This window comes from Typha angustifolia, chromosome 8 (genome assembly GCF_048772165.1).
Source record: "Typha angustifolia cultivar Huaian chromosome 8, ASM4877216v1, whole genome shotgun sequence".
NCBI lineage: Eukaryota > Viridiplantae > Streptophyta > Magnoliopsida > Poales > Typhaceae > Typha > Typha angustifolia.
The window spans coordinates 13,174,810-13,201,181 of record NC_133246.1 but is presented as its reverse complement, the minus strand read 5'-3'; the positions used below and the strand labels follow the sequence as shown (position 1 = coordinate 13,201,181).

Below are 26,372 nucleotides of genomic sequence, written 5' to 3'. Positions count from 1 at the left end.
GTAGTGTTGCATAATGAGTAGATTGTGGGGCTGCCACAAACAGACTAATTGTACTCACAATATGAAAAATATATGGTCTGGTGATGCATAAATACATAAGCTGTCCAACAAGCTGTCTGTATCTAGTTGGATTTATCAATGACACTCCATCTATAGGACGAAGCTTCACATGAATCTCAAGAGGTGTATTAGCTGTCCGATTATCACATATAGCTGTCGACTGATCAAATCAAAAACATATTTTTGTTGAGATACAAGTATGCCTCTCTCACTGTGAGTAATCTTAAGACTAAGAAAATAATGCAGGTGACTCAAATCCTTCATCTGAAAGTGCTGAGACAGATGTTTCTGTAGTGACTTGATAGTAGTTGAATCATCATTTGTAATAATCATGTCATTTATATAGAGTAGCAAAATAACACGCCCTTGCGAAGAAATATGCATAAAAATAGAATGATCATGATCACTCTCAACAAAACCAACCTCAGTCATTGATCGACGAAACTGCTCAAACCAAGCACGAGGTGCTTGTTTGTTACCATAGATGACATGTTGAAGGCGACAAACATGGGACAAAGGAATAGACAATTTTGGTGGAGGGTACATATAAACTGTTTTCGTCAAATCACCATGAAGAAAAATATTCTTTACATCCATTTGATACAAAGGCCAGTGACGAATTGCAGTTACCACAAGAAGAGTACGAACAATAGTCATATGAGCCACAAGGACAAATGTCTCCTCATAATCAATGCCATACTCTTGGGTGAAACCTCTGGTAACAAGACGAGTTCTATGTCCAATAGATCCATTAGGTCGTCTCTTGATTTTGTAAATCCATTTACAACTAATAGGTTCAATGCCATTTGGTGGAGGAACAACATCCTATGTCTAAGTGCGTGCAAAAACTTGAAACTTCTCATCCATAGCATGTTGCCACTCAGGATGGACAATAACCTCTTAGTAAGAATTTGGCTCATGATTTGCGTGAAGAGCTGTCAGAAAGGTGTAAAACTCAGAAAACATGCAATATTAATAAATTGATATCTCTGAGAAGAATGATGCTCACGCTAAGATCGCGAGGACCCACAGTACCAACCGGAGGAAGTGTAGAAGGTGGAGCAGAAGATGAAATAGAAGGAACATGAGGGGAAGAAGATGATGGAGGTACATGAATAACCCGTCAAGAGTACACCTGACTGATAGGATGACAAGGGAGAGAATCATTAGGACATCCAATAAGAGACTCCTCAGGAGAATATGAAGTGGGGACTGCATTAAGAGGAGACTGAGAGGTGCTGAAGATGGAGGCTCAAGAAAAGTGAGGTCCTCAGACTCATGAGATTAATTAAGAATATCCTTTAGAAAAGGGACATGATGAGCAATCTGCATTCAACGAGTCAGAGGATCATAGCGTCGATGACCTTTGTGTTCATAACTATTTTTGAGAAGAATACATTGCACATATCGAGCGGACAACTTGTCATACTCATGAGTAGGTAGCAATACAAAGAAAGTACATTCAAAAACACGAAAAATACTATAATCTGGTTTAATAGACAAAAGAATCTCATGAGGAGTGTGATATTGTAGGCGAGAGAAGGCATGAAATAAATAAGGTTAATAGAAGTCAAGAGAGCTTCTGCCCAAAAGAATGAGAGACAGATGAACTAAAATGAGAGCACACGTAGTCTCTAAGATATGACGATGTTTTCGTTCTACTACACTATTTTGTTCGTGAGTATAGGGACAAGACTGTTGAAAAATGGTGCCATGAGAATGGAGAATGGAACTCATAATAGTAGAGGTATACTCTCGAGCATAGTTAGACCTGAAAACCTTAATGTGTTTGTGAAACTGAATGTGATTCATAATGCAAAAATTTAATAAACTTGGGGAATCTCAAAGCGATGACAAATAAGATAAATCCAAGTATATCTAGAGAAGTCATCAATGAAACTCACACAATACAAATATCCACACCTGGAAGATAAAGGTGCAGGTCCCGATTCAGAATAAATAAAATCAAAAGATGAATTGCTTTTATTATTACTTGAAGAAAAAGGAAAAGTCGATAGTTTGGCTAACTTATTACCCACACAATCCGACATAGAACTAAAACAAAAGGAATCTCATCCTAAGGCTCTAGAATGGAAAAGACCTTTAAGATGAGATTTGGACATGTAACCTAACCTACGGAGCCACAAATCAATAGGAGAGAGAGCAGCACCAACAAAATGGGAAATAAGTGAGACATGTGATGAAAAGGAGATGTGGTAAAGGTCACAAGCTCTACACACCAACTCTAATCCCCTGGTCGGTAAGTGGATCCTGCACAACACGAGAAGTTGTAGTAAATTAGACATAAAAGCCAGAATCACAAATGCTACTGACTGAGAGAAGATTCATGCTAAGATTAGGAACATGCAAAACATGCGGTAAAGTAAAATGATTTGAATGCTCCGAGGTAGTGGTAATAGATCCAGACTGACAAATGAGAAGAACCATTTACAGTCTGAAGAGGTGTTAAATGGGAGGTGAGCAAATAGTAAGTATAGAAGAATTTGTAGTTATATGTTGAGTGGCACCAGAGTCCACAATCTAAGTGTCACGAGTAATACTAGATGGAGCAGACGTAGCTGAGTGATCTATTAGAGAAGCAGATGTAGTGGCCATTGGATTTTGTAAAGGATGACTGAGGAGTTGACTTTGTTGGACTAGTGTTTACTCAATATGCTAAAGACAATCTGATGGAGCAGTATGCTAGACAGGAATAGTGGCATCTAAGAAGCAACATTAGTTATGTAGTGGAGCATTGACCACTTTTTTGTTTGTAGTTCGTGCATTTCTCAGGATACAGTTCCTAACATGTCTCAATCAGATGCTTCGGTTTGTGATAATGAGAACACTGAGGATGAGAATAAGAGTAATTAGCATATGCGGCAGCAAGAACTTGTTACACCCCAGCCAAAGGGCGTCGCTGGTGGAGTATATCGAGAATGAACAATACGTAGATGAGTCTCCTTAACAACTAGCTCAGCCACAACTGACTCTAAACTTGATTAAGTGCCACGATGAACCAAGGTTCTTGCCAAAGGAGCAAACTCTGGGCTAAGAGCATACAGAGACTGGTACAATTGGTGACGCTCTCTAAAGGCCTCAAAACTGCTGGCAAACTGCAAAGGATCAAAAAGGTCTCCAATGCCTGTAACTCACGCCCAAAATCTTGCATGTGACTATAGAATTGCTGGATGGATCGTTCACATTGCTGAGCTGTTTAAGCACTAGATAGAAGGTGATATTTTCGAGCACCACTAGATTCGACAAAACGAGATCGAAGATAGCACCAAAGATCAGCTGCAGTGATAGATCAAGTAAAATCAAGACGGAGAGCTTTATCAATAGAGACAATCAAATATGTCCGAACATGACAATCATGAGCCTTCCAGGTGGCATGCTCTTTGGAGTCATCGGAGCGCATAACATTGGATTTGTCAGGATGGATAGAGAGATCATGACCATTAAGTGGTCTCTCTGCAGTGGTAGACCAATATTGCAATTCAACAACGATTACAAGCATAAAATCAGCGGTAAAAGGAAGATAATCATGAACTGTATCAGAATTAGCTATTGGAAGTGGTAGCAGATTTAATAGCAAGTTCACCATAAAGCTTTGTTGAATCAATTAATTATTGGCTGGACCAAACTTCATGTGGCAGCAATAAATTGTGACTTGCAGAAAGGAGAGGAGCAACAAAGAGGATATAGAGAAAGGAGTCTATTTCACACTAGTGGTCACCAATGCTAGGTTTTTGACCAGATAGCATGGAAAGCACAGAAGCAATGATAGCGATTTTGTACGAGTTGATGTTGATGTAGCTCACCTCGCTGTGGAGATTTGAGTAGTGACAAGAAGATGGGAAACAACTATCCCTTTTTTTAAGGAAATCTTAGCTGCTGTGGAGATGTGATTAAGATTTTGATGGATGTTAGAGGATCCTTTCTTTTACCTATTTTTTGCTTACCTTTCTAGATTTTGGCGACTACAATAGGTCCATGCAATGGCATGCTATTTTGATCTTTCACTTCCACAAAGCGAAGGTATTGATTATTATTGTTTGTACTTTGTAGATCCGTTAGACCTACCGTTGCCTATCTTACCAATCAGGTTTAGGGGTCCTAAATCAGTGCAAGTCAAAGCAAGTTCCAGCAGAACCTAACAATCCTTGCCTTTACTAGGCCCTTGTGGCCAGCCCGGCCACTCCACGCCTAGGAGCATGAATCCAAGGGCCAAGGCAAATCCTCTTTCTGCATATCAGAATGAGTGTTAGGTACAACTTGAGAAGTAGTGCTATTGGAGGGGGGGGGGTGGTTGGGCCGAGGTGTTCTGGCTAATATCTACATTCCTAGCAGCTTTTGCCATAGGAATATACATAGGAGCAGAAGCTCTGTGTTCAGATTCCTCAGTAAAGGATGGGGACTTTGGTCAAGGCCCTAGAAACATGGTTATTGAAATCAGTTGATCCTAAGTCAAATTGGTTGGATCTAGATTGGCATAAGGAGAGGTGCTCTGGCTAATATTTGCATTCCAAGCAGCTTCTGCCATAGGAAGATACACAGGCGCAAAAGCCCTGTCTTCAGATTCCTCGATAAAGGCTGGGGACTTTGGTCAAGGCCCTAGAGACATGGTTCCGGAAATTAGTCAATCCCAAGTCAAATCGGTCAGATCTGGATTGGGACCAGCCATAACTAATTCTAATTTGTACCTAAAACCAGTCTAGTGACTGCTTTTGGTATGGGATCAACCAGTTTATTGGCCAGGTTAGCCAATTGGTACGGTCGAAACTAAATTTTTTTAAGATTTATTTTGAATCTAATATGTATCTAACCTATATTTAATATTTTTTTCTGCCTGTTTTTCAAATTTTTAATTTTTACCCTCTCTCTATCTCATGCACTCTCTTCCCACCCCTTGCACTTTATCGAGCTCATTTGACGGCCAATCTGGTGAGTTCCTCTAGATATTCTGCACTTTATTGAACTCGGGTGAGTTTAATTTTTTTTTCTTATTTCTCTTCTCTCTTTCTCACTTACCTTTTAACTTCCCTTTCCTTATTCTATAGAACAACAGTAAAGAGTGAAATCTCTCTCTTCACTGTTCTGCAGTAGTAATTTATGACTATACAAATTTGCAAAATTCAAGTTGGAATATAGGATAAATCTCAACCCTGATACCAGGTTTTCCTAGAAGGGTACTCTAGTAGGTGATGACCAATTTTGGTAAAAATTGACAAAATGTTACTCGATTCCCCAACTTTCTGATTTTATCAAGTTTCCATATATTACTTTGTAAAAATAGAGTTTAATATGACATGAAACTAAAATTTCATGAAATCAATTGTAAAAGAGGGATGTTCTTCTTTCCAGGCAAAGAAATACATGCTTTCATTGAAGTCAGCAAATCCAAAATTTTGAATCTGTTAATTTATTTTATATTAAAATGTCTGATGATGGTGTCAAATAATTTACCTTTGGTTGTTTTTTGAATATTTTAAACTCTTGTAAAGGAAGAAATTATGATAAAGATGTTTTTGTATCCTGTTGCTGTAGATTTGATCCTTTATATAGGCATATGATATGAATTCTATGGGGTGATGCTTGGGAGAAAATGATTTTGTATTTCAACATTTTCTGGAGATGGAGGATACACCAGGTGAACCTGGGACATCTGAAGCACGGGCTTTTAATACAATTTGGTGGCCATCTGAAACTATGGACAAGTTACAGTCTATTACATCAACTCGAAATGAACAGACCTTGAATACTAGTGACTCTGCCTCCAGTGTCAGACAAGCTGAATTTTCATCTCAGACTGCTTCTCAGATTTTGTGGTCCACTGGAACTTTATCTAATCCAATACCCAATGGATTTTATTCTGTCATCCCGGTGAGTACAGCTTGATTCTAGTTCATGTACCATTAGTACCTTAATTTTTTCATTAGCTTTATGTATGCCAATCCATTTTCTTTTTTTTTTCTTTCCAGTTTTTGGATACTAAGAAACTTTACCATGAACAATGATTTATTGGTCTTTGTTGTTTCTTTTTTGTCTCCTTTTACATATTTCATAATGTGATGATTGAAGAAAATATATGCAACTTCCATTTTGAAAATTACAGCTCACTTTGCTGTAAAGATTTTATTTTTATCATTGTATAGTTTCATTCACAGACTTGATTTCTATATATGACAGTAAAATCTTCATGTTTCTTCATTGCCATATTTGTTACGAATTGCTTTTGGTGATTCTATGTGCAGATTACCCCCATTCCGAATTAGAGGAATTCTAAAAGAGTATAAAGGATTGGATTACCTTTAGATTTTCTATTTCATATAGAGAATGGTACATAATGTAGGATTGTACATGACACTGTAGGCCTAATTCACTTGAGCAATAATAAGATTGATAAAGGAAGTTTTCATCCAAATTTTTACGCCTCAATCAATGCAGGTCAGAGGGTTCAGAGGGTAACTTTGACTTCTGTGGGAGTTGTGGAGAGTAAGTGAAATGCGTGGAAAATGCACAAGCCAGTGGTGTGGTGGGACCTAGATAATGGGAACCTAAATTGATTGGCGAAATAGATCGTTTGCTTCTTGTTATATTGTTCCCAAGACAATTTCAACATATATTCATGAACATGACAACATGAGATTCTTCCGTATGCTTTATTACCGGTGTTATACTTTTGTAAGGCTCAGAATCCTCAGATCTTCTTCTTGAATCATAATAAGCAGAGTCAATTTGGATATTCTTTGGCAACTAACGTTGAATCCTTCGGTGCTCTATAGTTACATTTTGATCATAAAATAAGACAGTTAAAATAAATCAAGTTAAACACCATTTTAATGGATCTTACATTCCTTTTAATTAGTCAAGATGCTTTGGCTACTTGGTTTGCAGTTACATGGATAGTGAAGAAATATATGAGTTGAACTGAAACATGTCTTTTTATTGACTTTCTCATGATTTTAACACCAAAAAGTGTTGCTGATTTTCAATTTTGTCCTTTGTGGAGGCTTGACATTTCTAATTAATTTAATTTAATTTAATTTTTTTTTAATGATTCACTTGAACCTATGCAGGATAAGAAGCTCAAGGAGCTTTTTGACATTATACCATCTCCAGATGACCTTCATTCTCTAGGAATGAAGGGGCTACAAGCTGACATCATTCTAGTTGATGTGGAGAAGGATAAGAAGCTTTCTATGTTGAAGCAATTAAGTGCAGCACTAGTAAAAGGATTGAACTCTAATCCTGCTTCAGTAATAAAAAAGCTTGCTGGTTTGGTGAGTTCTACATCATTGATATTTGCTTACATGATTTTTTTTGTTGGTCTGTAGTCTGTACTTTCTATATCACTTCTTATTTCTCATATTTTAGCCAATCCACTTGAAGATGGAACAATATGTCATGTGGAATTCATTTTATTCTGCATTATCAGATTAGTATTTGAAATTTGTAATTAAATCAGTAACTTCTCAAAAATCTTATTATTTAGAATCAATAAGAATGGCTGTGAATCAGAAGAAAATTTTGATATTCCCCAGAAAATTCTTCCAAATTATAAAAATTTAAAATTAATATGCCAAATTCATTCAAATCGAGTCAATTTGTATAGGAACATATTAGATTAATTCCATATGAGTTGATATTAACCTAAATTTTATAATTTTTAGCTAAAATTTCAGTATGATTAGATTTTTCCCAATTTTTAAGAATCCAAAATTAATATGTCAAATTTGTTCAAATTGGGTTAAAATTGATATAGGAACATGTTAAATTGACTATGTTCAACTAAGTATTGGTTTTAATTGTTGAACTATTGTCAATTAATGAATGTATTTAATCATATTATGTGTTGAGTAATGTTTCTACTTGACCTTTGCTATATTTTTTGAAGATAAGTCAATTGAAAACTTTAATGTAGGTTTTAATATATATATTAGTGGTACGTAAGGGCGTGCCGATCAGACATCAGCATGACCATCCTTGATTTTAGATGCATTGAACTAGCATGAATTATTACTTTTGAGTTGTTTAAATCATTATAAGGTATGAATGTAAATTTTAGATGCTGGAATTGCTTAATAATTTTAAACTGTCCTGCCTAAGGCCATGCTGAGTGCATGTGGGGCAAGAGTTAGTGAGAGGGAGAGGGAGAGGGAGCCATCAAGTATGAGAGAAGGGACACCAACGTGAATTTACAGAAGCAGGAAAATTAACCTTTACCTTTCCCTCGTTCTATAGACTTTGTGAGTTAGTGGTTGCCATGTCGTGTATCCTGTGTGCTATCTGGCATCGGACTGTATGAAATGGTATGCTTGATACGTGTATGATATTGGGGGAGTCAGGTGTGCCAAATCCTTGGTGGCTGTCTATTCATATTACCTGATGCATAAGAAAGAAGCCTCATGAACATAAACATTGTTGGTTCTAGGTAGCTTAATTAATTGTTCCTTATTTCGTGAACCTGTAATTTTCATAATATTGAAGCACATATCCATATAGATATCTACTCTTGGCATTTCTACACAGAGATGTACGTAAAAAATTACATACATTTGCTGTTGCTTACTGAAGAGATTACATTCCTTACAGTCTGACGCTTAACTTAAATAATAAGACAGGTTGCCGACTTCTATAAGCGTCCAAATCCACAGCTAAGTCCTGCAAAAGCTACAGCAGAAGAAATATCTAATTTGATGGAAAATAGAGGAATTCAACTTCTGGGGCAGATAAGGCATGGATCATGTAGACCTAGAGCTATTCTGTTTAAGGTTCTTGCTGATTCTGTATGTCTTGAGAGCAAACTGGTGGTGGTAACATTTCATTTCTTTTCCTTAAGCTTCTCATAATGTCACAAATATTATTTCCTGTTTTCTCTCCAAAGATGCATTTATTCTGCTGATAATTGGAGGTAAAATTTGAAGTGCTCAGTTGCCTGTGCTGATTTAATCTTGACAGGGCCTACCTGCTGAAGAATCTCTTGAATGCACAGACTCATACAAGCATATGTCCGTGGTTGTTGTACTTAACTCTGTGGAGTTACTAGTTGATCTAATGCGTTTCCCAGGACAACTTATTCCATTTACAGCCAAGGCTATCTTTACGTCTCATATTTCTGCAGCTGGAGAGAGTGACTCAGCTGATTATGATTCTTGTGATTCTCCGCTTGAACCTAATAGTCCTTTATGTGGCTATTCTGATAGAATAGATGGTGAATGGTATGTGTGCACCATAGTTCTTTTGAGAAGTTTCTGGTCAAAAGTTATCTGTTTCTTGTCTTACAATATGATCTTTTATATAAAACAACGAAACTAAAATTGCTTCTTGTCCATTGATATTAAAATCCCTTGGTCAGTAGACAAGGTTGTTAACTTATTATAGTTTATCTTACTGTTTTTTTTTAAAAAAAAAAACTTTCTTCCCCCTGTTTTGTGCCATGAATCTCCAATAAACTGGTATCTGTTTATAGCCTTAGTTGGTTTGTTACGTAATAATTCATGCATGTCATTATCAGTTATCAGTTAATGAATGAAGTGATGATTTGCCATTAATCAGAATGATACCTTAGAAGAGGCGGGAAGTTTTGTCCTCATATTTTGAAAGACAAATATTTATCTAGGTACTATTTGATTTAGCTTTCTACTACGTAAAAATTTGCAAATTCAGTATATATGGGAATAACAATCTTTGAAAACCTTTTAGTGAAAACATGTTGCTATTACAAGACAAACCATTGAGACTTGGTAGTATTACCTCTTTCCTCGTTAAGTCTTAAACAAGGAGTTGATCATGGACATGATTTGTGCACAAATTCGCACATTTTCTTTGTATTCTGCACTTAATCTTTTGTCCTGCGTATGCTGGAATTTTGTGTACTCATTCATGCTTAATTCTTTCAAGTCCTTTTATGTAATTTTAGTTGTCATATGGAGATGATAATACATCCACTTTTAATTTTCTGTTCACAATTGTCCTCCTAATGCAGTGCTGTTTTACTTGGTACTTATAATGAGCTGCCAGCACTTGCAAATAAAACTGGATCAATTTTATTTACATGTTGTCATGCTTGTGCTATCTGTTTTTTCAGTCAAGAGCAAGATGAAAATGCTAGATCTTTATTTGGCCGAAGACCTGAGGCATCAAATGTAAGTGGAGCTTCTCTGAGGAACATCATGCTAAGATCAAGTGATCTTATGGAGAGTAATTTGAGGTGATAATGCTTAAATAGCTTTATAATGCTCAAGTAGTTTTCTATAGTAACATATTGCCAATTTGCTGATAACTTACTTCGATTGATTTTCTTTGATTATCTATTTCTTCTGGAGGTTCTCTATACTTGTCTTTAAAATAATAGAATGAGTTCCCATTTATAATTTGTGGCTGGATAATTCTATCAGTTCATCACATAGTGAACCTAATATTGCAAACGCTTTCTGGGGTCGGAGCCGGAGGAAAGTTGTCGCTGAGCAACGGACAGCTAGTTCAAGGTTATTATTTTAAACATTGGAGCTCATTTCTTGTTTTGCTATTAAATGGTAAGTTTGTTAAATAGATTCCTAGTTTTTGGTGCCTGAGGAATGAGGACTACTGTATTTTTTATAACATGATAATCTTTGGTTAACTTTGATAACTCTTTTCTAATTCTGCATGCCTTGGTTATGCATGAAATGTTTAGTAGAATGATATCATCTTTCTTCAGCATGAAAAGGTGATTTTCAATTTGTTAGTACCTTGGACCTTTCATTTTTTCACATTGGAAGAAATGTTATGAGATTAAAATGTTGCTTATGTTCCTTTGGCCTACCTGATGTCCTTCGAGGCTTTGACGATCCTGTTAATGTGTTAGTACTCTACCATCTCTTGAATTTTGCGCCTAGATTTCAGTATCTCATTTTAAACATTCTTTCTTGTTGATGATATCATGATAGACAAAATGTTAGCTGTTTTGAGGAACTGTCCTATTATACTATACATTAAGTGATTTTTTTATGCACCATGTAAGGTTTGTCGACCTCCTCTTCTCAGCATTTATGTGCTTATACCTTGCATCAATTATCCATACCTCCTGAAAGAACATTAAGGTCTGAAACGAATAGGGAAACTCTGTTGTATATTTTCTCATTAAAAATGTATATACATGTATACATGGAGCAAGTTATCTCTTTGGTACAGTATAAGAGATATACATTAATACCCCCTTCAAACTCTGTATGGCTCAAACATAGAGTTTGCCAACTAGATATTTAAAATGTGGAGGAGGATGCGGCTTAGTGAAAAAATCCGCTATCTGCTCTCTAGATGATATATGAGGAAGATTGATAGTGCTAGATAGAAATTGATATTGAACAAAATGACAATCCACGTCAATGTGTTTTGTTTCTTATGAATTGCTTGCAATTTGTATAACACTTCTATTATTACAATAAAGAGTAGTAGATCTAGGAATTGGCATGCCAATGTCTCCTAATAGACGACGAAGATGAATAATCTCCTTAGAAGTAATGGACATGGTTATATATTCTGCTTTAGTACTAGAGAGAAATAATATATTGCTCTTTGCTCTGCCTGGATATAAGAGTCACCAAGGAACACATATAATCTAGTAGTAGAACGATAAGTGGTAGGATTACTAACCCAATCAACATTAGAATAAGCATGAAGAGCATGAAAGAAATGAGTTGATGTCAAAAGTGAGCGTATAATAGTTCCCACACTTATCTAAGTATTTGGAGCAGTGCTTCATAATGAATAAATTAAGGGGTTGCCACAAATTGACTAACTATGCTCATATCATGAGAAATATCTAGTTTGGTGATACATAAATACACAAGATGACTAACAAGCTTCCGGTATCTAGTCGGATCTGCCAATGGCACACCATCTGTAGGATGAAGCTTCAGATACAACTCAAGAGATGTATCAATTATCCTATCATCAGATATATTTGCTTGGCTGATCAAATCGAAAGCATACTTTTGTTGAGATACAATTATGCTTCTCTTACTGTGACCAATCTCAAGACCAAGAAAATAATGGAGGTGACTCAAATCCTTCATTTGAAAGTGTTGAGATAGGTGTTTCTATAGAGATTTGATAGTAGTTGAGTTACCATCTGTAATAATCATGTCATCTATGTAGAATTGTAGAATAACCCATCTCTGTAGAGAAGTACAAATAAATATAGTGGTCTTGATCACTCTCAACAAAACCAATATATGTCATAGCTCGATGGAACTACTCAAACCAAGCATGAGGTGCATGTTTGAGGCTATAGATGGCACGATGAAGTCGACAAACATGGATTAGAGGGATAGATAATTCAGGCGAAGGCTGTATATAAACTGTTTCAATCAAATTACTATGAAGAAAAACATTATTTGTATCTATTTGATACAAAAGCCATCGACAAATGGTAGCTACCCCTAGAAGGGGAAGAACGGTAATCATTTGAGCCACATGAGTAATTTCCTAGGTAAAACCTCTAGCAACAAGACAAGCTTTGTATCATCAATATATCTATAGGTTGCCTCTTGATTTTGTAAACCCATTTATGACTAATAGTTTTCAATGCAACTCGATAGAGGAACAATATCCAATGTTTGAGTGCTTGCAAAAGCCTGAAACTCTTTATTCATAGCATGCTGCCACTCAGGATGGACAACAAACTCCTAATAGGAACTATACTCATGATTTGCATGAAGAGCTATCAGGAAGGTATGAAACTTAGAAAAATAGCATGCAACATCAATAAACCCTTATCTTTGAGGAGGATGATGCTCATGCTGAGATTGGTGAAGATTTACAATGCCAGAAGGAGAAGAGGGTGTAGAAGGTGGCATAGAAGATAAAATAGGAGATGTAGATGAAGGAGATACATGAATAACTTGTCGAGCGTATACCTGAGTAATAGGACAAGAAGGGTAGGACATCCAATAAAAGATCTATTAAGAGAATATGAATGGGCATAATCCCAAGGGGAAGCTGAGGAGATGTTGAAGATGGAGGCTTAAAGAAAGTGAGGTCTTGAGATTCATGAGCGATAAGGAATATCCTCTAGAAAAGAGACATGATGAGCAATCTGTATTTGACGTGTCAAAGGGTTATACAATCAATAGTCTTTGTGTTCAAAACTATACCTAGGAAGAACATATACCATAGATTGAGTTGACAATTTGTCACATTCATGAGCAAAGAGCAGAACAAAGCAAGTATATCCTAAAACACGAAGATGAATGTAATTTGATTTAATAGAGAAAAAAACCTTATAAGGAGAGCGATCTTGTAAGAAAGGAGAAGGCATAAGGTTAATAGAGGTCGAAAGAGAGCATGCGTAGTCTCTAAGATATGATGATGTTTTTGTAATACTACACCATTTTGCTCATGAGTGCAGAAATAAGAATATTCAAAAAGGGTTCTATGAGAATAGAGAATGGAAAGTAGTAGAAGTGTACTCTCAATTCTCGAGTACAGTTAGACCTGAAAACCTTAATGTGCTTGTAAAACTGAGTGTGAATGATAGATGTAAAATTCTAATAAACTTTGGGAGGAGAGTTCTCTGATTGATGACGAATGAGATAAACCCAAGTATCTAGAGAATCATTAATGAATTCATATAATATAAATACCCACACTTAGACAAAAGTGCAGATCCTCAAATATTAGAATGAGCAAGATCAAAAGATGAATTGCTTTTACTATTACTTGAAGAAAAATGAAAACCTAATTGTTTGGCCAACTTACAATCCACACAATCCGACATAGAATTAGAATCCTAGGGCTCTAGAATAGAAAAGACCTTTAAGACAAGATTTGGACATATGATCTAACATGCAGTACTAGAGATCAATAGATGAGAGAGCAATACCAGCAAAATGAGAAGTGAGTTATGTAGATGGAGAAAAGAGATGTGGTAAATGCCACCAACTTTATGCCAACTCACTCCAATCTCTTCGCTAGTAAGTGGATCCTACACAATACAAGAAGTAGTAGTAAATAAGATGTGATAGCCAGAACCATAATGCTGATAATTGAGAGAAGATTCCTGCTCAGATCAGAATCATGCAAGACATGAGGTAGAGTAAGATGATCAAAATGATCAGGAGTAGTCGTAGTAGATTTAGACTAACAAAAGGGAAGAATATATATATTTGCAGTCTAAGGTGGTAGGAATTATTACATGGGCGAGCAAGCAAAAAGTATAGAGAAATTTGGAGTCATGTGCTGAGTGGTATTAGAATCCACAATTCAAGTGCCACGAGTACTACCTGAAGGAGCAGTTTATAGTTGAGTGTTCTATCAGAGAAGCAGACATAGTGGACACGAGGTTTTGCAAACGACAACTAAGGAGCTGACTTTGTTTGGCAAGTGTTTGCTCAATCTGCGGAAGACGATCTAGTAGAGTGTTATGCATAAAAGGAACAATGGAGGATATCTCAGGCGAAATATCAATAGCCACAGATGCAGTTGGGCATGGACAACTCTTTAGTTGTGGTTCTTGCATTTCTTGGGATACAATTCTCAATATATCTCAATTAGATGCCCTGGCCTGTGACAATGAGAACATTGAAGACGAAAGTGAGAGTGATTAGAGCGAGAGTATTTAGCAAGCTACGATGGCAAGAACCTGGTCCACCATAGTCGAAGGGAACACCACTGGTGGAGCATATTGATAATAAAAAGTTCAAGACAGGTCTCTTAGTAACTAGCTCAAGTACAACTGACTTTTAACTTGGTAGCGTGCCACGATGGATCAAAGTCCCTACCAAAGGAGCAAATTCTTGACAAAAAGCATATAAAAACTGGTAAAGCGGGCAACTCTCTCTAAAACCTCATAAATCAAATGAAGCTCAAAACGCTCTAAGGCCTGCAACTCACGCGAAAAATTACGCACGTGACTATAAAATCGCTGCATAGATTGTTCACCCAACTAAGCTGTTTGGACATTTTTTTTAGCAAGTGAATTGGTTACAAAGTTACAAATTCGCAATTAAAATTTGGATTTATGTCTAACATGCTTACAAGTATTAGAACCAGAATAATATTGGATCTGATTTTACTCTTACAAATTTTTGGTCCATATTTTATTGATATCCACTAAGAGACTAAATCAAATGACCTAACATGTGGGAAGTTGCAAATCTAAGCCTGACGGGATGAATTTATCATAAAAATTGAGTCCATTCAACACAGGAAACAACTAGTACAGATGATTTTCAACAAAAGAACAGTCCAAATTGTGTAGAAATGAAGCGGTAATCAGAAATGATGATGTCTACACTTAGAATTTATGCTAAGGAAGATCTATGGAGCACTTACCAAGCTCCATGGAGCAAACGGCAATTAAAAAAGCCCATTAAAAATCTAAATTCAAGTAAATGTTAAGATGGTCAAACCAGCAGGGGAAAGGAGGAAAACTGGAATTGTAGAAGGAAATAAAAATATACTGAACAGTAGTATTTTTCTTTGAATCAAGCAACCAAGTAAACTTTTTCTATATGCTGCACCCTCTTTCATAATGAGAAATACAAGCCCCTAAGAAAAAAACGAAGAGGAAAGAAAAATAAAATAGAGATGAGATAAATGTGATCAGAAGCCGCACACAGGATTTCTTTACTTCTTTGAACCAATGCATTTTAAATTTGTACCGTGGCTTTTAGTGTATTTAATTTGACTTAAATGTCATCCTGCATTCTTGATAAGTCACAATTCGATCTTCACAGTTTGAAGTGTGCAATCTTCATTTCCTGATCTATCTGTCTAAATCATATCTCGCTAAAGTTTAGTGAAATTTTCAGCAGAATTTAAATAGTGTAAACTATGTCATATATAATTCCATATTGGCTATCTTATATTTTCAACCAAAGTATGATTTCATAAAAGCCAGCTTGGACCTGATAGCTACAGCTGAGGCAAAATCGCCCAAGCATTAACTCACACTCGAGCAAGATATATTGAAATGAGAAAAAGAAAAAATTCCTATTGTTTATCAATTCACGATATATGAATGAGAGAAATGCAGGTTAAGGCCCTTGGAACTATTTATTTCAGAAGAGAGGACCAAACTCTATGGACTTTATCCATATAGCTGGCTACAGATAGTTGAGACTATTGGCTTGTTAACTTGTTATACTTGAAATCAACCTTTTCATCTTGTTCCTTCATGCAAATTTTACTAAATTTTTCTTCTATATTCATACGCATTCAGACACCTGCATGCTCAAATGCATTTTCTATGTGCACGAACCTGTAGCATGAAGTGAAACTTTGTGTCACATATGTTGTAGAAGGATGGGGTAAAGGATTTTCTAATGCATGAGGCTCTAGCCGCTGTTATGTTAGGACATATCTGAATATGATGCAGAAATCAATGTTTACTTTATGGCGCATTGTAGTGATGCTTTCCTTAAGGCTATTTTCTCTAGCAATTCAATCAATTATTGTGCACCGTGTTACAACAAATCTGTTTATAAGATACAATGAAGCCTGTTAAAAACTGATGTATAATCATATTTTGCACAAAGTCAAACCTGAACACCATTAGAGGTTCTATTTTACTTACAAAGATATAGAAAATGACAGAAGAGAGAGTTTGATTCGAATTTGAAATTAGGTGGTAATAATACAAAGGGTTTGAGCCTTTCCATGAAAGATACATTTTTTCAAATAATCTGTTAATTTAACAACCAATCCCACAGTTATTTAATCCGGATCGTCCGATCCCGATAGTCAACTAACTTGGACAGCCCTATCCATCTTTCTTTGAAGATTATATCCAATCGATCATCTTTCTTTGATCGTCATCTAGATCAAATCGTCAGATCACACCCGTCTAAAAATAAATGGCCATGATCTTTTGATCTTGATCGTTCTCATGCTTGTGCGAAGTGCCAGCATTAATAAAAGCACCCAAATCGTCGTCTATGTACCACTAGCGCCCTGCACTCATGCCAAGCATGTGTGTGTGCTTTATGGTGCAAAGCAGCATGTGTGTGTGCTTTATGGTGCAAAGCAGCATGTGTGTGCTTGTGTCTTTGGCTTAACCACATATACAATTACAGGTAGTCTTTTCTTATTAACCTCTTTCCATTCTGTTCTCCTTCTATTGCCTAACTAACACAAAATCCGTAACCTTATTTCCTCATTAGTATTGTCATTTATCCTTCTTTCCCTTTTTATGTGAAATTATTATTTCCTTGCTGACGTACTCCGAGGCTATATTTATTGCCTATTTTGAAGTCTACAACTAGTGCAAACTGTTTTTAGCTATCCTATTCAGTACTAAAGTTTAAGTTGTATTTAATCCTTTGTGCAGTCCAGAGCATCCTTTATCTAGAGCTCGTGGGAGGTCCATGCTAGGCAGTGATAGACATTCATTTAGAGAATTTGCTGATGGTGTAGCGGCATCAAGGTACTTGAGTGAGTTACAATTTTCTATTCAGATAACAATTAAGAGTTAATATAAGAGAATTTATACTTCATGTTTTTGGTATGTATTCTTTTGAATTATATGTTATATCCACAATTGCACATAATAATGACTACTGATCTTTGTTTTTGTATTTTGATTTTAAGTAAATTTCTTCATGTTTTAATTGATAAATTAAATATCTTGGTTCTATAGTTGTCTTTTTAATGTTATATCAATACAATAATTTGTTTCCTAGATTTAATGTTGATTTAGAAAATCTAGGTCATGTAAATATGTAACACATTAAGCAAATGTGATTTTATTTTATCTTTGCCTTTGATCCATTGCATGATCAAGCAACTTGACAATTAGACTGCTGCTATTTCTTCTTTTTGATAGTTTCAACCAATCTTTTACTACTTTTATATTTGGTCATAAGGCCAACATGTTAATTGTAGGGCAACAAAGTGTGTGCCAATTTTGTGAGAGGTGCCTTCTGTATGCGGGCATTATGTGACTGCATGAAGCCTATCCAAAATCTAAAGGAGGGTCATGGCCAAGGAATCGACTCAATCATCAGATTATAAGTTCATTCCATATTGGACTAGATTGTAATAGGGTTATGTATATTCTTATTATGAGAAGGGGTCATTTGAGCAAGATGGAATCATCTATTGCAATATATAAAAAATAATCGATTTAAAAATGCAATAGTTTACCTATCTAGTGTATTGAATATTTTAGCAGAATAAACTAATTAGGTAAAAATTTCAAAGTAATATATGGAGAATCATCTTCATAATATTCTATCCACTAAGGATGCTAATTTTTAATCATATAACTACTCAATAAATATTTTCAAGTAGGACAAGTTACATAGGAAGCGCTACAAATATCTCAATATTACAATGTAGCGCTTTCATATATATATATATATATATATATATATATATATATAATTGTTAAAGTTCAATATGTTGGCGCGTATGCCATCTGCATATGCTGTCAATATGCAGATCCATATTTAATTCGGTCCGTATATATGGTCAGACCTTCTATGAGGACCACATAATGCATAATCAGGGGCGCTTGACCAACCACCACCACCTATGCGGCCGCTTTTCAAAACAGTAGTGTCTGCTGCTTATTACATGGCATGTGGACACCTGTTCCCTGACATCTTTTGCTGTGCGGTACCTGGTGCCCTTGTGACTGCATTGGATGGGTATGATACATTCTATACTGAGAAGTACATGGATTTGCCCACAGAGAATTGTGATGCATATGAGTATGGTTCTGTCATGCATCATCTGGATAAGATTAAGGAGAAGCTGCTGCTCGTTCATGGGATGATTGACGAGAATGTGCACTTTAGGCACACAGTGAGGCTTGTCAACGCACTAATTTCAGCTGGCAAGACATACAGAGGCTTAAGAAATGTGACCTGCAGCTCATGGGCTTTGTGGCTTGTATAACGGGTCACATGGCTATAGGCTGCTGGCTAATCACATGACTTAAATCCTGTCATACCACACTGGTTAGTTACTAGCATGACGCATGCAGCTGAGACTTAAAATTTTGATAAGAACATCCAAATTTTTAGTGGTCAAATTGTGGAAAGGCCGAAGCATCTCTTTCCCATCAAATAATCACACAATTTATGCTCTTTAGGACATACATGTTTCCTCTTCCTTTGGTAAGGATGTCTTGATACTCTTTTAACTAAAAGCCAAGATACAAACTGAAACTGCAAAAGTCAAATGAAATTGCAAGTTTCTGGCACAAGCAGAATTGATGCTTTAAACCTTGCTATTATGATTGTCTTTTCATTCTTGAATTTTGTTTACAGAGATCCCCCTATAGTTTAGCCTTATTGCAAAAGGCTAGAGTATAAGCTATAAACTTGAGAGATAGGAGTCTATTTCAAATATGTGAAAAAGATGAGGTATTGCACAGTAAAGTTACCATTTAGGTGGTCATATGCAAAACACGGTTGTTGTTGTATATGCAAACCACTCTCTACTTTTTACATGACTGTCAACCATTGTGTGATATATCCAGTTATTTTCTTACTAGTGTACTTTGGTGGCTACCTCCCTCCCGTATTGTCTATGTGTAGGCACTCATATTCATATCCATGAGATATGGCCTCTTTTCTGCTTCATGCTGATTGAGATGGGTGAAAAAATAGAAGATAGTTACCCTTACTACATCAGGGTAATTCTGTATCAGATGACTTATTTAACCAACCTATACTTTGTGAGTATTCTCAACCCTAGTTACCAATGACTTTTTCTGTGTGTCAAAATTAACCATCTTTCTTGCAGTTCAAATAAAATAACTGAAGATCCTTTATAGCTAAAGAATAAGGCTTCCTTTTTCTCTCTCCAATCACCTAATTCAGCAGTCTTTTACTAGGTGTGAGATTGTTGTCTGTCCTGGTGTCAACCCAATTCATTGGCTAGAATATTAGTCAGGCCTTTACTTATGTATAATCAGTTCATCAGCTATACTCATTGAATTTTTCTAATGTATATTGACCTGAACTTAGACCTTGTATGCCAAACATCTTGATTTTTACTGCACTAGTATCTTATTTATATAAGAAAACATTGTTGTGTGTAATAATGAACACATGTCCAATTAATTCACCAATAAAAGTAAGAAATTATAAGAAAATGTTTGTTACTTAATCAAAAGAAAAAAGAGAAATGTGATTTGTCCATCATGAGTTTGATTGCTGGCATAAGATCCTAACATGGAATTTATAACTCATGTACTTGAACTGACATCTGGAATCAAGATTTCTTACAAATAGAATCTTCTCGAAAATCTTCAACTTGAGTTATCTTTGGTAGCTTAAACTATCCAAGAGATATCTTAATTTTTATTTTTATTTTCAGAAAATTGGATATGTAAAGGAAATATCCGCGAAGTATCTTATTAGTATAGTATACGATATGTATCTCTCTAAAGCACGTATACTTTATTTACCCCCATTGATACCAATATTCAAATATGTCAGACTCCGATATGGAGCGATATATATTTGATATGGCTTTGATACAGCTCCAATATACATATTGGACCCGATGTGGCCTGTTACTTATCCGATGCATATTTGATATGGCTTAGATACGGCAGGATATGACTCTGATATGTTTTTAAGTTATTTGGGTTTAGTAGGTCTAGTTTTCTTGGCTAAGGGGTCTCGAATCATTAATCTATTAACTAACTAATGAACAATTAAGTAATAAAGTCCCAAAACCCTTGCTTTATCATGCAAGAAAAATTTTCCTCACACGAGAAAAATCCTTATTCTTCCGGACGAAAAACCCTAGCTTCCTCTCTCACACGACAGCTAATGGCGACTTCGACAAATGATGAGAAAATCGTAGCCCTTCCTTCCTTACATGACAGCGGCACTTAGCGAAAGGCAACAACGAGGAGAAAAGCCTAGCTTCCTCCCTCGTGCGATGGCCAACAAGAAGCTCGAGCTGCACTACTCGTCTCTCTTTCTCTCCGCCTTCACAATGTGGCTGGCTGAGGCTCCATTGTTGTCTCTCTTTCTCTCTTTGCGCTTTTGAACCTAGAAAGACGTTCAGGTCAGCACCTCTCTTTGAGGCATTAGGTGAGGCTTCCAGCTCTCTCTTTGCCTTTCAGATTGAAAATTATTTCCAAACCCTCTCATAGTCCTGGGTTCATCCCGGCACCTCTGAGTATTTAGGATTTCTCACGTTGACATGTTTGTTATTTTCATAAGCAATGGTTTGAGGCCACATGCCTTAATTAGTTGTTTTCCACTGTGATCATCTTTAACTACTTACTATTGTCACTAGTTTTATCTTCACTATCTTAATATTATGCTTTGATGTTTAATTTTACAAGTCTATTCATAGTTGAATTAATTGGAGCTCGTGAATTACTTACTATTATACATTAGTTTTACATCTGTATTTTCTCTGCTAATGTTAGAATTGATGTCAATATGCAGTGGCAGAAATTAGAGTTGTCATATTGTTGTTAAGTACATGAAATTATTTAGTATATGTATTATCTAATGATGGAACTTGAGTTTTTCTATGAACTTTTGGGGAATGATATGCATTTTTATGTTATATTGGCCAACAATAGATTTAATATATGTTCTTTTATTTATTTATTCCCGCATCTGTATCCTATCTTTTAAGAATTTATATGCCATATCTTTATCAGTGCTTCATAGATGTATCCTCTATATGCTTGGTTATTGGAGTATCTATGTCCTAGTGATCTAACTTCAACATGCATCCCACTGTTAATTTTTATTCTTGAGTAGGTTGACATTATATTTTCAAATAAATTTTGTGGGGTTTCTTGCATGTCTAATAATGTCTATGGTTTGCTTTAAGAGAGGAAATGGGGATTAAAACCCAATTGAATTAGTATCTATGGCTTTTAGGAGTCTCCAATATAAAACATCTCGGCCAAGCCCATACTGTTGTGGAAAACCTTGAAACATTAGTAAAGAATAACTGAATAAGTAAAAGATGAAGTGAGGGAAAGATAGAAATCAAGAGAAAAGAATGATACTTGCTTACACAAGTTTGCGTCCCTAATTGATGTAAGACAAAGTACATGATATCCATGTAATCGTGTGTGTGTGTGCACATGCATGATAGAGAGACTTCTTTCACTAATTCATTGCGAATACGCTTTTCCATCTCTAATGTATTTTTATAAACTTTTACTCCTAATCAAACTCTTTAGGACTCAAAAGGTAAAATAGTAATTAACTGTTCTCACAAATAGTACTGTGAATAGTGTTGTGCTACAGCATTGTCTGCTGCAATGAAATCAGAAAAGCAAGAACAGACGAACTCCAAAATTAAAGGAACTGTTAACCCTAACTTTAACACCTATTTTTACTTCTATCATTCTATGGAGTATGGACTTTTACTCCTCATCGCATGATATATTATTTTGAATGGGGTTCAAATTAGCATTTCTTGCCGAAATCTCATCTTTTCTCCCGACACTGGTATCCAACAATTCAATATATGTGGTTAGCTTTGTTACAACAATTTATTAATTAAACTGATGTATACAAGCATAGGTAAGTAGAAAATTCGGTTCCTAGAGGCATGTGTATATACATATACAATATGGCGTATGATGAGCATATCATTTTCTTGTCCTTTAATAGTTATCATATTGACATATCGTAACCCATGTACATGCTTCATAGGTCGTGTCAGTATATCTGTTTCCTTAAATTAGTCGCATGCACATGTTTTGACCTATATGATGGAATATTTTGTTATTAATTTACAGATCCGATGGTGCATCAACATCTAATACTCGTAGATCCCGAAGAAGAAGCATTAGTATTACTCCTGAAATTGGTGATGATATTGTGAGGTTAGTTTTTAGTTTACTATTCTTATAAAATAACACAAATTTCTTCTAAATTCTAATAGTGCTTTTTCCTTAACATGTCTGTGCTTATATTCAACTTCCTTCTGTTTGTATTTCAGGGCTGTGCGAGCAATGAGCGAAACTTTGAAGCAAAGTCGTCATGTAAGAGACCAGAGTGATGAAAGTTCTGGTCCATATTCAGGAAAAGAGGAAAATTTAAATTCTTCACCAAACAATGTATGTTGCTACTTACATAAGTTGACCTTTTCGTATATATCATCAGTCTTTGCAATATTATGTCTAAATATGTTCTTTTGTTATACTTGATCTTTCATAATAAAAGAACACAAAATAATGTGGCTATCCTCTTTTTTAACCTGAGCTCTTCTACAAGATATAACTACAGACTTCCACTGTCCATAATTCTATTATCATGTCTAATTTCTATATATTGGATGGAGTTCAGCACATGGTAGTGGTGATTTTAGATATCTCAGTTGACACCTTTCTTTCTTTTTCCATTTTTCAATTTAGACTTGGTTGATAAGATTGTTATTAATTTCATTTGGTAGTGACTGCTGGGGAAAAAAATGATATGTATCTAGTGTATTGGCCACTGTATTGGCAATTGTGTTACCGAGCTTTCTATAGTTACATAAAAATTCTAAAAGAATGATCTAAAAATGAACGAAACCCTAAACGTTGACTAAAAATGATAGAAGAGTTAAAAAACAATTGAATTACTTTAAATAGTGACTTTCAGGAGAAAGTTGGTCGGTGGCCAACCACCTCTAACGGATGTGGGACCCTGAAAGAAAAAAGAAGAAGAAGAGATCTTCTTTTTGTGTTTCTTACCAATTAGTTAGATCTGCTTTGCGACTTTTTCAGATTATCCTATGATCAGTCAGATTGTTGGCATTCATGCATAGAGAAGAGGGGGGGGGGGGGGGGGGGGGTCCAACAAAATCTGAACCGAGAAGAAAACAAACAAGTATTTAAGTTGTTCGACCAAAATTTTAAATATTTGAATATTTGCAAAACTAAACTCATTCTTTCGATAATAAAGTGAATCAAATAGCTAGCAGTTATTGACAGTAGCAGAAAAGGTATTTATTGGTTATATGTCATTACAGCAGATTTAAGCAACAGATACACCATTTTCCTCCTCCACCACCAGTACCAAATCCTTTCTTTAAACCTCTTCCCACTTTTCTATCCACCCACCATCCTACTCTTTCTAACATCATAGATGTGGCAGTCATTTTGTCGTGGAATAGTGGTGCTAGAGACTGGAGTTACATGTCATTGGGAAGAACCAAAGGCTAGAGGAAGAAGGAAGAGGATGCTAAAAGGACTAAGATACAGTGATAATGATGGTGGTTGTAGTAGTGATGGATGATCCTAATTGAGGTAGTGAGGTGGAAAACATGAGGAATATGGTAGAATATTGCTACACCCATAATTTCAAAAGTGGTCACATAGTCATTGATGGTGGACAAATTACCCTGCATATGCATTATGCAGACTTTTTATGTGGTTGGACTATATACGAAGCACATATGCTCGCCGAACTAGTATATATAAAAAACAAAATAGAAAGACAAGCAAAATAGAGGAAAAAGAAAAGGAGGAGTCTTACATTGGGATATTTCTGCCACGTAATGTATATATATCAGAGTAATATCCAATATGTTTTAGAGACGCATATGGGTTGTGTTTTCATGTATCCATATTTCCCAGCTGGTGGTGATAGAATGACGCTAAGTTTAGAAAATGGTGAATTGCGGTGTTAGACTCTTGTCTCTCTTTACTCTCGGTGTTTCCGTCCAAGCCACCTAGTTGCTGATTGTAGGAAGCATCGGGGATAGGAAGGCAGTGGAAACTGGAAAGTCCCCATATAAGGGCTAGGCCAAGTTGGGGTGATTTTGCTGCATGGTTGCCATGTGATACGATTTGTTTTCCCCTCTTTAGCCTAGGTTGTGTTATTGTTATTGCAACGTGCTGTTGTTTGTGAAATGTGGCACCATTCTCTAGCTCCTGACTAGCTCCAGACTTGCTTAAACAATAGCAAAACCATTAGCCCAAATTATTTGGTTCATTTTGTGTATGTATGTAGACTTTTCCTAAGCTTTTCTTGCAGAAATTTTTGTTCCCAAATAAGTGGTGTCATCTATTGTTTTAGTTTTTCCACCAAATATTTTTTGATCTTCCAATATCCCTTAAGCCTTCTTTTGACTGTAGTCACTTTGTAGTTTCCATGGGTATGCCAAGTTGTCTCAAACATTTTCATTTAACTTATTCCCCATAGTATTATCCCTAACTTGTATTGGATACACTAGTTTCTCTTTCCATCTTATTAAGTGATACCACATTGTTACTTATCCTACTTTCATCAGGATAATGATATTATTAGAAAACTATATAATCTATCATATCACATTGTATACATCTTTACTGACCTCATTGATGGTTATTTATATGCCTTTTCTTCTCGGAAGTTGTTTGGAAGTCCTTCATCCTATATGAGATGGTCTTTGCAATTTTGTGTCGAAAGAAACCCAAGATATAATCACACTTGTTACAGTTTACAGTGGTCTCTGAATTTCCTTATAAATGATCTCTCAACATTATTGTAAACATGCCTTCTATAAATGTTCTAACCACTTTGTCTCAGTCAGAGCTGATACATTTTTTTACTTAATGTGTATTGTTGTTGTTATTGCCCTTTGTGATCAGTTCTTATGTGATTTAGGAATCAGGATACCATATGGAAGGTAATGACGAAGTATCTAGCAAACCCAGTTTGCACACTTTCTCAAGAAGGCAAATTACTACTCAGAAGGCGATATCATTACCTTCATCTCCCCATCAATTCAGAGGTCGAAATTCTGAGATAAGTGGGCATCCTGACTTTCTAACTGCTGAGCTGATATCAACTTGGAACAAAGTCTTGCAGTCTTCATCATTTTCAAACAAGCCTCTATTACCTTTTGAAGAATGGAATATTGGTTTTTCAGAGCTTACTGTTGGCACTCGAGTTGGTATAGGCAAGTATTCTCCATGACAGCTATTTAGTATACATTTGATGTATTGCAGACTATAAAGCACGGATACTTTGCATACGCACCGATACTTGATACATACCAGATCTCGATACGGCCTAATATGTATCGAATATGGTTGGAGGATTATCCGAATTAAAAAAAATTAATTTTAATTTTCCAATATAGCTCCAATACGGGCAGGATACGACTTCAATATATTCTTGATCTTTCAATCTTTTTCATTTTTGCTAATAGATGATATAAGATATATAGTTTATATGTATATACTATAGTTAATCAAAACCGGGTCGAACTAGGTGGTCAAATCGGTGAACCGATGAATTGACTACCAAATTGGTTCGATTTTATTATCAGATCGATGACAGTTGATCCAGTAAAAATTTAAACTAGTAACTCATGCAACTCGACTATTTTTTGGCAAACCGGCTAGGTTAAGT

At 35.8% G+C, this 26,372-nt stretch overlaps 1 protein-coding gene across 2 annotated transcripts in view; it reads left to right on the top strand.

Moving 5' to 3' along the window:
* The window catches only part of LOC140764895 (serine/threonine-protein kinase EDR1-like), a 35,540-nt gene that overhangs the window by 2,225 nt on the left and 6,943 nt on the right, over nt 1-26,372 (top strand). Inside the window, exons 1-11 of one of the 2 annotated variants that reach the window (XM_073103725.1) lie at nt 5,810-5,946; nt 6,511-6,747; nt 7,143-7,346; nt 8,688-8,879; nt 9,025-9,284; nt 10,154-10,276; nt 10,464-10,553; nt 17,378-17,473; nt 22,787-22,873; nt 22,990-23,107; nt 25,623-25,917. In XM_073103725.1, the coding sequence (XP_072959826.1) occupies nt 6,706-6,747; nt 7,143-7,346; nt 8,688-8,879; nt 9,025-9,284; nt 10,154-10,276; nt 10,464-10,553; nt 17,378-17,473; nt 22,787-22,873; nt 22,990-23,107; nt 25,623-25,917 (1,507 nt within the window). In that variant the 5' untranslated portion in view covers nt 5,810-5,946; nt 6,511-6,705. Of the gene's footprint in view, nt 1-5,610; nt 5,947-6,510; nt 6,748-7,142; nt 7,347-8,687; nt 8,880-9,024; nt 9,285-10,153; nt 10,277-10,463; nt 10,554-17,377; nt 17,474-22,786; nt 22,874-22,989; nt 23,108-25,622; nt 25,918-26,372 lie in introns of those variants that run through there. The other variant, XM_073103723.1, reaches the window with a different exon arrangement.